The following is a 14,083-nucleotide window of genomic DNA, read 5'->3' on the forward strand; positions in this document are numbered from 1 at the left end:
TGTAGCAGCCTGTATGTATGTCCGAGACAAATTTCCCTTTGGATAAATAAAATAATCTTGACTCTTGAATCTTGAATCTTGAACTTCCCTACAGGGCCTACAGTTGTGCAGCAATCTCTGACACTGGGGACAACTGTCGCTAAAAGACTCATTTTGAAGGAATGGAAGTCCTCCTCTTTACCTCTTCACCTTCTTTCCAGGTGTGGCTGATGGACATGATCTCTGTTATACAGATGGAGAGACTGAGGTTTCTGAGAGCCAACTCGTTTAGAAGTTTCTCAAATATCTGGGACTCCTTTTTGGCCTACTTTGACAAAGTTAAGAATGACTAGTGACTGAGGTTCGGGGTGATGGCCATTATATAGGCAGACAGAAGAAAACAGTCAACCAATAGGGACAGCGCAATTAGAATGAACCCCATGGTACAAATCAGTGCCTAATAGACACTGCAGGTGCAAATAATAATACATTGACAAGCACATACAGTACATCCAAAGACAGTTCCCAGTTAAATCAATAAAGAGAACATATAAACACAGGTATATGATATACAATAAAGAAGAAGAAAGTGTAAAAAGAAGAAGTGCAGACAGAAAAAATATAGTCTGGGATCAGAGTAAAAAAATAAAATAAAAAGTGACTAATGTAGTTGTGACACCCTGTGCACACATAAGCAAAAAATAATAATTCCATCTTCAATTTGTCAATTTCTAATTGGGCCCTCCTCTCATTGCTATACAGTCTGCCGCTCATCGCCTTGCAAAGCATGCTGGGATACCTGGTGACGTATCCAATACAAAATGAATGGACAGCAGGCGAAAAAGATCGCATAAATAGTTGAACATCAGCCAAAATGCTGTATGCATGCAGGATGCTAGCAGCACGTGGTGGATGAAGCTATATGAAGCGGTAGCTGAATAAAGCAAAAATTATGTTTTTAGGTGCAACAGTAATGCTCACATTGTATCGAACCTTGGTGGTAAAGAGAGAGCAAACGACACAAAACACAAAAATTATGAGTAATTTCTTTATAGGTCTTTGTAATTCTATGCTGCGTTATTTCACATAATGTGGCATGTCAGTGTTGATGTCCCTCAGAACTGGAAAAGGGTCTTCAGCCGTGGTCAAGTCTTCAGCTGTGGTCAAAATACACAGTTCTTTAACAGAATGGGGTGTTTCGGGGTCAAGAGTCCTCTTTGGTGATGCATTGAGCAGGTTTCCTGTTGGAGTGCATAACGTTTTCAGTCTCTGTAAGAAGGGCGGAAAACATAATCCAATTAACATTAACCACTCAATTCACTGTCATACTACATTCATTGTAACAGATGGGTTAGAAGCAGTGGCGGAAATGGGATGGGGGACATGGGGGAACGGCATTCCCAGAGTAAAAGTTGAGAGGGAATGGGGTGCCACCTCAAGAAAGAAAGAAAATCCCCATCTGATGTTACTGTCTTTCAAAAGCAGGCAGGTAGCAGGCTCATTTTTAAAGCAAGAGTGAAGATACTGGTATCCTCTGAAACTAGAAGACCTAAGTTATCCATTGATACCAACCATGTCATGCTAGCTTGTCTGAAAGGGGGCTATAATGCTCCATGACATTTGACATTAAATTTATGTTATTTAAAATGGCACTATATATATATATATATATATATATATATATATATATATATATACATATATACATATATCATATATATCAGGTGCAGGGGGAGGGCGGAGAGAAAATAACATGAATGCCAGGGAGGGCAGTTGATATTTTTTTAATGATATATCATATTTTACCCCACCCCACGTAAATATCGCACAGTCCCTTATTACAATTTTTCTAGTGATTGAAAGGCACAACCTTTTTCACAGACCAATAGATCAGTCAAAGCAATTGGTTACACAGGACTCAACTACTATAATTGAGTGTATTTTAGTTCAAGTTAGCCGATATACAGTACAAGATCATTGTAAGGATGCAGGTCATAAGCAGGCTAGTTTTATGTGATGAATGATATTTTTGAATTGATTGATTACTGTATTAGAGACTGTGTCTGTAGATAATGATGTGTTTTTACAATAGTGTTTGTCAAACAATGTAGTGTCTGAATGATGTTACATGAGGTCCACCAACTGGCTGATTAAGGTTACTACCACAGCCATTGCACACAGTAATGACAAAGGATTATTGTTATGTTGACCAAAAGTCGCTGTTTGTCCCTGAGCACATTTTGAAATTTTTTAAAGGAACACTCACACACCCAATTTTCAACAAGCTTTGTATCATCAAATGATTTAGAGTTGATTTGAGTTAAATTGTGGACCAGTGACTGGTCCACACTGTAGTAAGAGACCATCTAACATTTCAACATCATTTGGGTAAAAATATATATATATATATATATATATATATATATATATATATATATATATATATATATATATATATATATATAGAAGAGGGTGTGACTTTGGCTCTATGGGCTACCATAGATGCAGCTAATGTGTGTGATTTGCATAATACATAGAGTACCTATGGACTGCTCTGGTTCGGAACTCGACATACCAGGAGTGGAGTGGGGAACGTTGAGAGATCTGCGGGGAATATACACGGGTAGAGAAGGCTTGGGGGTGCTGATTCGGTCTGCAGATATGGTGCAAAACAACGCAAAACAACGCTTCGGAGGACGGCTTCAGGGGAGATGGACTGCCGTGAAGCTAGCTGCTGCTATGATCGGCCAGAGAGAGAGAGGTGACGTAGAACCCTTGCTATATATATGAGAATTAACTGACGTCATATCTGACGTCATTACAGACGTCATACTAAGACTTTGACTGACCACGTCATACTAGAACTTGACTGACGTCAGGGGGTGATCGGATTAGATTATGCACGAATGGCCTTCTGCTTGAAATATGGTCGAGAGACCTCACATATATATATATATATATATATTTTTTTTTACCCAAATGATGTTGAAATGTTACATGGTCTCTCCTGATTGACCAAGTAACCAAGTAAAACCGTTTTTATAAGTATTTTACGAAATGTAGATGGAAAAATAAATGGCGGATGAAATCTCTTCGTTTGTATACTGAATGCGGAAGAGGGTGTGACTTTGGCTCTATGGGCTACCATAGATGCAGCTAATGTGTGTGATTTGCATAATACATAGAGTACCTGTCTTAGTGTTCCTGAGGTTACAGTGACACTGTAGAGAAACCACAGAGGAACCAGGAGAGCTGAAGAGAGAGCAAGACATATCCCAATGGTGGAGGCCCACCAGGGATATTGATAGGTGTTGTTGTATTTCAGAGGGGTGAACTTGACCAGAGAAAAAAGTAATGTGCCCTGTCAAAAAATAAGAGGCAGAGAACGTAATATTTTTGACTTCATAATGGTATCAAAATAAAACATGTAAAGAAAAATGCATGTAATTATGGGTCTACTCTGTATGTATGCGTACATCCACATTTACATTAATGTACACATTAATGTATCCATACTCGCATGCATACAGACCCATTTCATATTTGATTTTTCTTTGAATAGTTTTGTTATCCAGTAGTTTGATCAAGCTGAATAGACCTTCAGAGGCTAACAGAAACAATAACACACAATACATGAACTTACTGTGCAGACAGATGGTGTGATGTACTTCCAGCAAAATTTCATATAAGGCCACGGGCGGTAACCAATCATGTCCATTATTTTATCGTAATAACGATCAGCACCTTGGAGACAGAGATTTATATTAGTCAGATCAGCCTTCAAAACATGAAGTCCTGTCCTGTGTATTCAATAATCTACATTTACTGTAAATGTAAGGAAAGTGAGATTATATTTATATGAGTATTCATACTTCTGCAGACAACAGAGTGAGACACCGGGTGTAATTTCTATTTCTAAACTTACGGGGATAGTTCTGATTTTTGGAACCCTAAGCCTATTTGTTACTTACCAATTATGATGTTGATTTTTAGAGTCCTTTCTCAGTACAGCATGCTGTTCCTCATGCTAGCTCCAGATAGTACAATACAAATTCAATGGGGTCACGCTCCTGTGTTGGCCTGATGAGGCACCTCTAAAGGTCTAGATTTTAAACCATAACTGGTACATAACTGGTCCAATTTTGAAGAACCTTTGAGCGGTATTAAATTTTGACACTCTGTTCTGATGTTTAAAAATATACCCTACATTAATCAGATGGAGACATGATAATTGATGGTCAAAATGTCTTTGAAAACAAATGAAGATACTATTATTGGTGGCTTTGGAGTATACTGTATTTTTAAATCTTTTTTTCTAATGCAAATTAATGACTGCTATGAATGCTAATTGTCTTTGAATAATAACATTCTGTAACTCACCATATATCCATCCCACACAAATAGACTCCAAAATGGCAAAAAACATGATCGGCATTCCACTGCAAGCGTAGTAGTCAAACATCTGAAATATATATACTCCACCCTACAGTCCATTAGAGGAAAAGAGAGGGAGAGACAGAAAAAAGAGACAGGTCCTTTGAAATAACAAATTTCAGCTGTAGATGTATATATTTATCTTATGGGGAGATTGTCAGAGTAAAATGATTGATTGACTGCTTATTGATTGATTGTTGATCATTGTTGATCATTGTTGACGCTGTCTAATTATGATCTAGCTGACACGCATAGCTGACATCTCAGGCACTCATTTTGAGTGTCTCTTCTGAGAAGCTGTTATGTCAAAAAGGCATTCCACCTGGAGAGGAGGGGATAACATTGTGTTTTGTCTTTCCGGTACATAGAAGGTTTTGTTTTGACTTATTGTAAAGATCAGGGTCTTATTTTGTCTTCTTGGGAAATATCCAATGGAATTGTACCAGTCACCAGTCATCGGAGGGGAGCTGGAGTTAGGTATAATTGACATGCAATGTTTATGTTCTTGGCACAAACTTTTGATGATTTGTGACGTTCTGTACAGAGGGAAGCTGATGATGGAATAAACAAATCCTTATTCATTTTAAAACGAGCAACTCATTTTTGATGGATCAACAAGGTATTTCAAATTAATTGCCACTACAAGATCCAAAAATCACTTGCCATTCCACAGCAGGCAAAGCTGTAGCAAAACATGACAAAGAGAGATCGACAGACATACAGAGATGATACAGACAGACAACAGAAACTACAGACAAAGGGATATGACTACAAATAGAGGTAATTCCAAACAGTTTGAGCTACACAGATAAACAAAATGGACTCCCACCTCAGTGACCATCAACAGGCCGACAAGGAAGCATACAACACTGATGAGCAGCAGAAGTAGTTTACGTCGATGACCAGTGAGAAAGAAGGATGGATACATGTCTGATATGGATGTGATCATGCCTTCCAGAAATACAAACTGTAGGTATAAAAAACAATTAGTGCTTTTACTTTTCAAATAAAAATAATAACTGAAGGGATTCAATGGGAATGTTGCTTGAGGATATATCCTTTGTACATTTATTTACCACAATTTAATGGTAACAACTTACCTGACTGTCAACTCCAAGGAAGATAATCATAATGAAGAAGCATGTAGCCCAGAGTTGGGGAACAGGCATCATGGCTACTGCCCGAGGGTAGGCAATGAATGCCAGACCAGGGCCTGTAAGTGGTCCATAACAGATACCAAAATATGTTAAGTCACTATAGGTGATAGTGTACAGTACATTGTATACTAATGCCATGTAATCAGTAGAACAAGAGTAACAACTTAACACCTGCTGGGCTTTGCCCAGAGATGGTGTAGTATTTAAAGGTTCAGTGACAATCCATAGACAATATTGGCTCCCGAGTCAGCTATCACCTGAACCGGCAAGCTCGTGCAGTGCTCTACCATGCGTTTACAAGCAGTCCAAACGGAGCAGCGCACTCGCCAAGTTTGAAGTGGATCGGACGAACGGTTCTCGAGATAAACAATTTTTTGTGTTGCCAGTAGGTGGTGCTATGACTATGCACATGTCCAAATTGCAAAGACTAGCCACTGCAGTAGAATGCAGCCAGCGCGGCCCCAGTTTGGAGAAATGGAGACCGGCCGTGTCAGGCAAGTAGAGCTGTCTAATGAGTTATGAGTGTGAACAGGGTCACACGCAAAAACGTAACAGAAAGAAAAAAGAAAAGCAAAACAAAAAACTCCATACTGCACCTGGCATAATCCAAGTCTCTAAAAGCCCTGAGATGCCAAGTTGACTTTAAAAGATGTCATCTACACCCTGTTTTTAGCTGAAATCTGCACTGTAGCCAGCTAAAAGTAACAATGTGGGGTGCTGCACCATCTGGCTACAGTGCAACTTGGCATCTCAGGGCTTGTGGAGACTTGAATTACGCCTGGTTTCAAAACAGTGACAAAACATAAATTGGGCTTAAGCCTTCACAAAGATATGGTATATTGCCCTTCAATATTCACACATTTTCAAAACAAAAATCATGAAACAGAACAAAAACAGAATGTAAAGGACACAACACAGTAAAATAAAGCACATATGGACCAAATATTGCATTATGCAGATTCCTAACCTGATTCAGCCACTTCTGAGATGTCTACTCCCAACTCATACGCCATGAAGCCAAGGACAGAGAAGACGGCAAAACCAGCCACAAAGCTGGTTAAACTATTCAACAGGCAGAGGAGAAAGGTGTCTCTGTAATTGAGAAAGATGAATACTAAGTCATGTGAACAACAGAAAGATAAATAGAGACAGACAAATGTTTATTTTCCTCACTTGTAGCAGTTGTTGTTGTATTTGTTGTAGCTTCCCAAAGATGGCAAACAACCTACACATAGACAATAGGAGAATAATACCTGGCTCCCAGCATCCATCCATACCTGAAAACAAACAATGAAAATTGTTATTGTTTCTGCATGACATGCAGGCCTATGATTACTCTGGTGTGGAGGTAGATGCTGTCCAGTCCCGCAGCACACAACACAAGAAACCAGCAACAAGACTCAGAGAAACAAGTGAGTAGTAAACATGTTGTCCCCCACCAAATGGTCCCCCACCAGTGATGTAGATCCACCCTTGAGTCAGTCCCATTCATTGTCAGCCGCCCCCTAGCGGTACAATGTCAACGCTACAGTGTGACTAATGGACAGATAGCCTGGTAAACCAGAGGCCTGTACTACAAAACAAGATTTAGGTTGATCCTGATAAGTTTGGGTTTAAACCTGGTTTAGCCGTACTACAAAGCAAGTTAACTTCTTACCGACATATATTTCCATAGCAACTTATGCTTCACACTTAACCTGGTCCGCAGCAGGTTAAGTTGCAAGGATAAGATTAGACCTTAAATACACCCCCCACGAACCAATCGAATCAGCAGTTTGGAAAAATGGCCAACCCCTTTCTGGACGAGTTTCCCATCTAGGAAGGAGCATGAATTGTAATGTTGAAATAATCAAGGACTAAAGCCTTGCACTTGTTTGCTATTTTAATTAGGCCCTACTTACCACTTTGGAATATGTTTTTATATATTCATTTTTGTGCTCTCAAGTAGTTGTTGTATGTATGTATGTTGTTTGACCCCGCTGATCGATTGCAGCTGAATAGTGAGTGGAGAAATATCACTAAACCGGCATAAAAAGGTTACATAAACGTCTTCAAAGCGCACGGTGCCGTGTGCGCAAGGGAGCTGAGACTGACGTTGGGTTGGAATTGAAATGGTCATAGCCTACATGCTGGAATAGCCTACTACATCTAAGCAATTTAATATGGGATCACCTGTACACAGGCGATCCCATATTAAGATCATTCATATCTAGGCTACTCCATTTTCAGCTGCAACTGTGTTGCTTTTGGCCTGTATGATGTGATTGAACTTCATATTTCCAGCATCATTATATGAAATATGGAGATATGCGACTCTGCTGACAATATATGTGACCACAAAATAGGCAATTTTTTATAAATGAAATCTATGCCCGCACGTACCGTGTCGATTCAGTTCAGAAGGCTTTTTTAATTTTATTATCATTCTTTTTTTTATTGATAGCCTATAGGAATTATTCAATCAGTGCGACTAAACACATCATGAGATCATTATTATTCGTTGAGCCTAAATGGTCTATACATACGGATTTTGGACTGAGACATTACACATTACTTCCACTCGCAGTTTATTGAGAGGGTGAATTGAGCTGCTGTAGGATACGTGGAGGCAGAAACCGCTCTTCAAATAAATGACTGATGTGAATGAAAGTGGTAACTTTAGACAGTCATTCGGGAACAGACTAATAATATCCAATGCAGATTTTGATTCTGACATAGTAGTAGATGGCTTTGATGAATGAGGAAATAGGCGTGTCTGGTGCTGTAAAAGCTATGGTTCTGAGCTGGAGTGGTGCATTGTGATTGGCTAGTTGTTAAAAACCACGCCTCTTTTGCGGGCACGAGCTCATGTGCACGGGCATTTTCATGTGCACGCGCTCTCAACTTGATTAGAAAAACCTGGTTTGAGTTAACGACTGGCAAACGAGGTTCGTAGTACAAGTGAACTACAATCGAGCTGATCTGGTTTAGACAAACCAGATCAAGGGACAGATCCTGGATCTTCTTATAGAACATTCGTAGTACAGGCCCCAGGTCACGTGAACTCACTGTCTGGCCTCCAGCTTTCACCTGTTTGCAGGTTTGCATGTTAGGGTGATTTTCTGATTTCGGGCACTTTCATGTCCCTGCAATATATTTTTAAGAAAATCCCTTTTTTTCCTGCTATTTATGTTGTCATTGCTTAATGCTTAGTATGCTTTGTTACTCCACTATACTACCCCTCCTTGCAATAATTTATTTTCATCTCACTTTTATACTATTTTATGTTGGCATTTCATCATTTTCACCTTGTCCCCAACAAAGAGTTTTGATGTTTGTTCTTGTAATTCTCCAGAAAAAGAAAATGAATCATATATTTATTTATTTTACATGTATTTTAGCATGTATTTTTTTCTTCAATATTTTATTTTCAGTTTTTATAGAACAACAAACAAACAAGACAAACAGGTTCAGACGCAGGAAATTAGCATTTTACTATAACTATAAATTTATAACTTTTTCCTTCTTCGACAAGGCTCAAAAGTGCATGTTCCAAAAGACATTAAAAACACAGACACACACACACACACACACACACACACACACACACACACACACACACACACACACACACACACACACACACACACACACACACACACACACACACACACACACACACAATAAAAAACACAACTGACAAGAGCAGTGTTAACAGGTCAAAGTGCAGTGTCCATTTCCCTTTTTTTTTTAGTTCATTGTTGTAAGAACAGGTCAAGGTGCAGTAGTTAAAATGTTAAAATGTGGTGCCTACTTTAGAATGTTCAGGGCAGTGATTGCAGACGGGATAAAATATTTTTTGTAAATGTTTTTCTGGGCCTGTGGGACTTTGTAACGCCGACCTGATCGGGGAGTAACTGAAAGGATCAGTGAAGGAGATGAGAGGGGTCCTGTGTGATCTGGGTGGCTTTCCTGATTACTGACTGGTTGTGCAATTCAGACAGGGGAGTTTGAGGTGAAGCAATTATTTTGCTTGCCTGACCGGTTATGCGGTAGAGTTTGGTTTTGTGTTTGATGGTGAGGGCGTTGTACCAGGATGAGTTGTTAAAGGTAAGTATGGATTCAATGAGTGATCGTAAACCAGGGTTAAAATGTCCTTGATGACGTTAAAAACCCTGAGCTTCCTCAGCAGGTGGATGCGCTGCTGGGCCTTCTTGTAGACAGAGGCAGTGTGCTGGGAGAAGGACAAGGAGCTGTGTCTATCTCAGTCCCCACGTATTTAAAAGATTGAACCTGTTCAACCAGCTGGCCTTTGATACTGAGGGGTTGGAAGAGAGATGGTTGATGAGAGTCCGTTCACTCTGCTCTCAAAGCACAGCTCCTTGGTCTGGGGGGTGTAACAGTTCACAAAATTCATGGTTCCGTTCAATACCAGTGGTGTCACGGTTCGGTATGTTTTTGTTACGGCAAAAATGGGTGGTACTTATAGCGAGAATTATGCAGGCCACACTGATCGGTCTGATTAATGTGATTGATTAACATGAATCAGACCAATCAGATTCCCTCACTCACTCCCTTTATACACGAGTTAGCCTCACCTGAAAATCTGCAAGTCGGCCTGGATCAGGGAAGAGGTAAAATCTGATGCCATCTATGGCTCCTGGTAATGTCAGACCACGGATCAGCAATACTATGATCATCATGTAGGGAAAAGTAGCTGTAAAATAGACAACCTGAAAGAGGAGCACAAATATAGCATCATTATATTAGGGAAGTAAAATTTGACTTCAAGTCAGGCATAGATTATCACTGAAATGCAAAAATGAGAAATGTTTGAACATAAAATACCTTCTGCATTTAAAAAAAACACGATAAAAAACACGATTTCAGACGGACAAGCCCGTCTTTATTGTCACACGATTACAATCAACACATGCACGGAGGGCCACAACACACACATGCTGACGGTGGCCGGTGAAATTTGTCCTCTGCATTTAACCCATCCTGGCTTTGACCTTTCCTCCGGGGGGCAGGCCAGGAGCAGTGGTCGCTTTTTCTCGTACAGCGCCCGGGGACCGACTTCGGATGTTGTCGTCACTGGTCGGATGACGATGACGATCTGATCTTCTGCATGTTTTTAATGGGGGGGGGGTTATATACGGAGGAACCCCCCTGGGGGAGCACGGGGAGAACATGCAAACTCCACACAGACAGAAAGGCCCTTACGACGAGATACCCCACCTGGGCAGTAGGCACTGAGGATATGGGGGGGAACACAACCACAGCGCCCACAGTGTCCCAGGCGAGAATCGAACTCAGGACCTTCTGACTGCGAGGCGACAGCTCTACCACTGAGCCACCATGCATTTTTAACAGTTAAGCGTAATGAACATATATCTCAGATGTTGTGTGTGTTTAAAATAAATATATATATATACGGTATATATATACACACACACACACACATATATATGTATACTGTATGTATATATGCACGTAGCGCGCGAGATTTGTAATATATATTTACTATCCATCTATCTACAGATCTCACCTTCCCTGAAGACTTGACTCCTTTCCAGATACAGAAGTAACAGATGATCCAGCTCAGTAGAAGACACCCAGCAAGGTCCCAGCGGATACTACCCATCTCCTCGATTCCTCCAGACAAACCCAAGATTCTCCTCCTGAAGACAGAAATGTAAGTTTAGGATTATTTTCCTTTCTCACTTGTAAAACTATTTCTTCATTAATAGAGATCTTGTGAATACGTACTGCCAGAATTCTTTAGCTGAAGATGTTGCGTTCCCCAACATGTGGCCATTTGATGAATGATTGTGACCATAATCAGAGCAGTCCTCTAGTAGTGGGAGAGTAGGAATAACAAGTAAGCATGGCATTTTCCTATCATGTTGGTGAACAATTCATGCCAGATCTGTAACTAAAAGCTGCAGAATGCATGTATGCCTTCCAACAACTCATGGAATGCTTTTGTTGAAGCCGTGCGTGGGGGCCATGGACGTCTCCATGATACAGTAGCTAGGTGGTGACTCTTTTTCTTTTTTCTTTTTTTCTTCTCTTTTTGCTGAAGGGCATAATGTAGTATTGTGGGCTAATTTCTTTGTGGGTTTGTGGGTGGGCAGGTCCTGCAGGGAGGGTTACACTGTATTATGTTTTGATTGTATTTGCATGTATATGTGTATGTGTATGTGTATGTGTATGTGTATGTGTATGTGTATGTGTATGTGTATGTGTATGTGTATGTGTATGTGTATGTGTATGTGTATGTATATGTATAGGTTTTATTTTTTGTAGATATCTGTGGTCTCTTGTGTTTGTGTTATGTAATTTTGTTTAAAAATAAATTAATAATAAAAAAACTATAAAAAAAAATAGTTGTGCCCCAGATGTAGATATTTATCTATGGCTAGCTACTGCGAGACTAAGCATCACTGATTGACCGACAGACCGACCAGCCTGCCTGCTTGCCTGCCTACCTAGTATACCTACCTACCTACCTATCTCCCTGAATTTGGCTTGTGCATGCCCTCGGCTGCGCTGTGGGAAAAAGGCCATAAGACGGACTCAAATCCGTGACCTTTTACCAAATTTTCCCATAAGCAACTTTGCATCTCAAAATGTTTAATGTACTCTTTTAGTTCTTGTGAAAATGGACAGAAATTACTTTTTGAAGTAAAGGAACAGGAAGTTCATATTCAATATGGATTACAAAATGCAGCTTCCCAAATGTTATGACAGAGTCTACTGTTTACCTGTGTTCCAGCTGTTGTTGCAGTTGGCCCAGGGGAGTTCAGTGTTGAAAGAGGAGAACAGGTAGAGGAAGGCCCAAGCCAGTATAACAATATAATACATCGCAGCGTAGAATAGACTCACATTACTGGCGTAGCCTAAACCTATTGACAAAAATATGTCATTATATGCAATACAAAATGCTAAATTTTCAACATAATGTAATGTACTTCAACATATACCAATATTACATAAACTGTATTCTATTGTATTGAAGATTCAGTTGAGCTAGCAGTACCTTCAAATAAAGGGCACATTTTCCTCCAACATGTGATTCCACCCTGACCGGTTAACTGTCCCAAAGATATCTCCAAAAAGAAGAGGGGGATTCCACAGGTAAAGAGGAACAGAACATAAGGAACAAGGAAAACTCCTTGGAAGAATTTTGTGGGATTGTAGAGAGACAAGGACACAGAGACATAGAGAGAAATTTAATCACAATTCACTGCACTTCTAATATGATGGATATTACATCAATAACAATCAACTTTGTGACCGTTTCATGATATAATTAATGCAATCTGTTCCATCTTCCACCTGAGTAGCTGCTGTACCAATAGACTTTTATGCCTTAAAATCATGCACCATCATCTCATCATCTCACCTCCTCCATTCTTGAAGCACAGATAGGGAAATCTCCAAACATTGCCAAGACCAATGATGTCTCCAACTACTGCTAAAATGAATTCAGTTTTGTTGGCCCACTGGCCTCTCTTATGAAGCTCTGATGATGGATGATCTTGATCTTTCATCAACTTCATCTCTGGCTTGCTTGCTGGCTCCATTGGGTCAACTGTTGAGATGTATTTAAAACGGTAAAATTAAATTAATAAAAATTAAGTTCTCACTAAAAGGTGCTGTTTTTTCCGCCCCATTTAGGCCAAGTCCACACGGAGACGGAAGCGATCTTTTTTTTTTTCGTTTAAGAAAAGTTTTCCATGAACACGGAATCGTTTCAAGAAATGTGTGTATCCACATGAAACCACTGAATACCACTGAAACCGCTGTAGTATATATGCCAGGCCGATAAGTGGCGCTGTAACGCTGCCACAAAGTACACCAAAAACAGAGAATAAGACAATCACGTCAATAATGGCATTCAACCACTAGGGGCGCACAGTCTATAATGTGTATCTCACTGTAGCAAGCAGCTTAAACCCTTGGCTTTGCTGGGAGGTTTGCCATGTTGATGAATAAAATGATTAAACCCATAGGCTACAGGCAAATGCAGAGCTGTTCAGCAGGGCTGATGGTCTCCCTGTAGCCTACAATATAGAACGTTAACTATCCTGATATCATCCACTTCCATGATCTTTAGACATATGTTGCGTGTGTGTGTGTGTGTGTGTGTGTGTGTGTGTGTGTGTGTGTGTGTGTGTGTGTGTGTGTGTGTGTGTGTGTGTGTATAATCTCAGTCAAGGACATGTTGACCTGCCCACTGTGTCTGTTATGTCACATTCAGTGAAGGTTGAGTGAGGAGTCTGACTATCTAAAGATTCCACACAGTTGTGGGCTTTTCTTCTGCGATGAAGTTTGACTTGGAGCAACTTTAAATTGGATCAGCTGGTGTCTGCTATTAACTGAAGTGTTTTGAAAGGATTGTACTGGGCCACCTCAGGGATCAGGTGGCACCTTATTTAGAACCCTTGCAATTTGCATACAGGAAGAGTGTAGGAGTTGACGATGCGCTGATTTTTATGTTGCATCGTATTTATCGTCACCTTGAA

The 14,083-nt window shown here is 40.0% G+C and overlaps 1 protein-coding gene across 1 annotated transcript; it reads right to left on the bottom strand.

The window, feature by feature from the left end:
- Positions 1-1,124: 1,124 nt before the first annotated feature.
- Positions 1,125-13,141, bottom strand: LOC310796749 (sodium- and chloride-dependent GABA transporter 2-like; the record flags this gene model as incomplete). The annotated part of the gene is made up of 14 exons (XM_083658986.1): positions 1,125-1,136; positions 3,194-3,340; positions 3,623-3,723; positions 4,360-4,462; positions 5,243-5,380; positions 5,514-5,626; positions 6,538-6,662; positions 6,744-6,847; positions 10,148-10,282; positions 11,101-11,233; positions 11,322-11,406; positions 12,320-12,460; positions 12,595-12,729; positions 12,961-13,141. 14 exons carry the CDS (start codon positions 13,139-13,141, stop codon positions 1,125-1,127), a joined length of 1,653 nt encoding a protein of 550 aa, XP_083515112.1.
- Between the last annotated feature and the right edge of the window lie 942 nt (positions 13,142-14,083).

This window comes from Poromitra crassiceps (assembly GCF_964638095.1).
Source record: "Poromitra crassiceps genome assembly, chromosome: 23".
NCBI lineage: Eukaryota > Metazoa > Chordata > Actinopteri > Beryciformes > Melamphaidae > Poromitra > Poromitra crassiceps.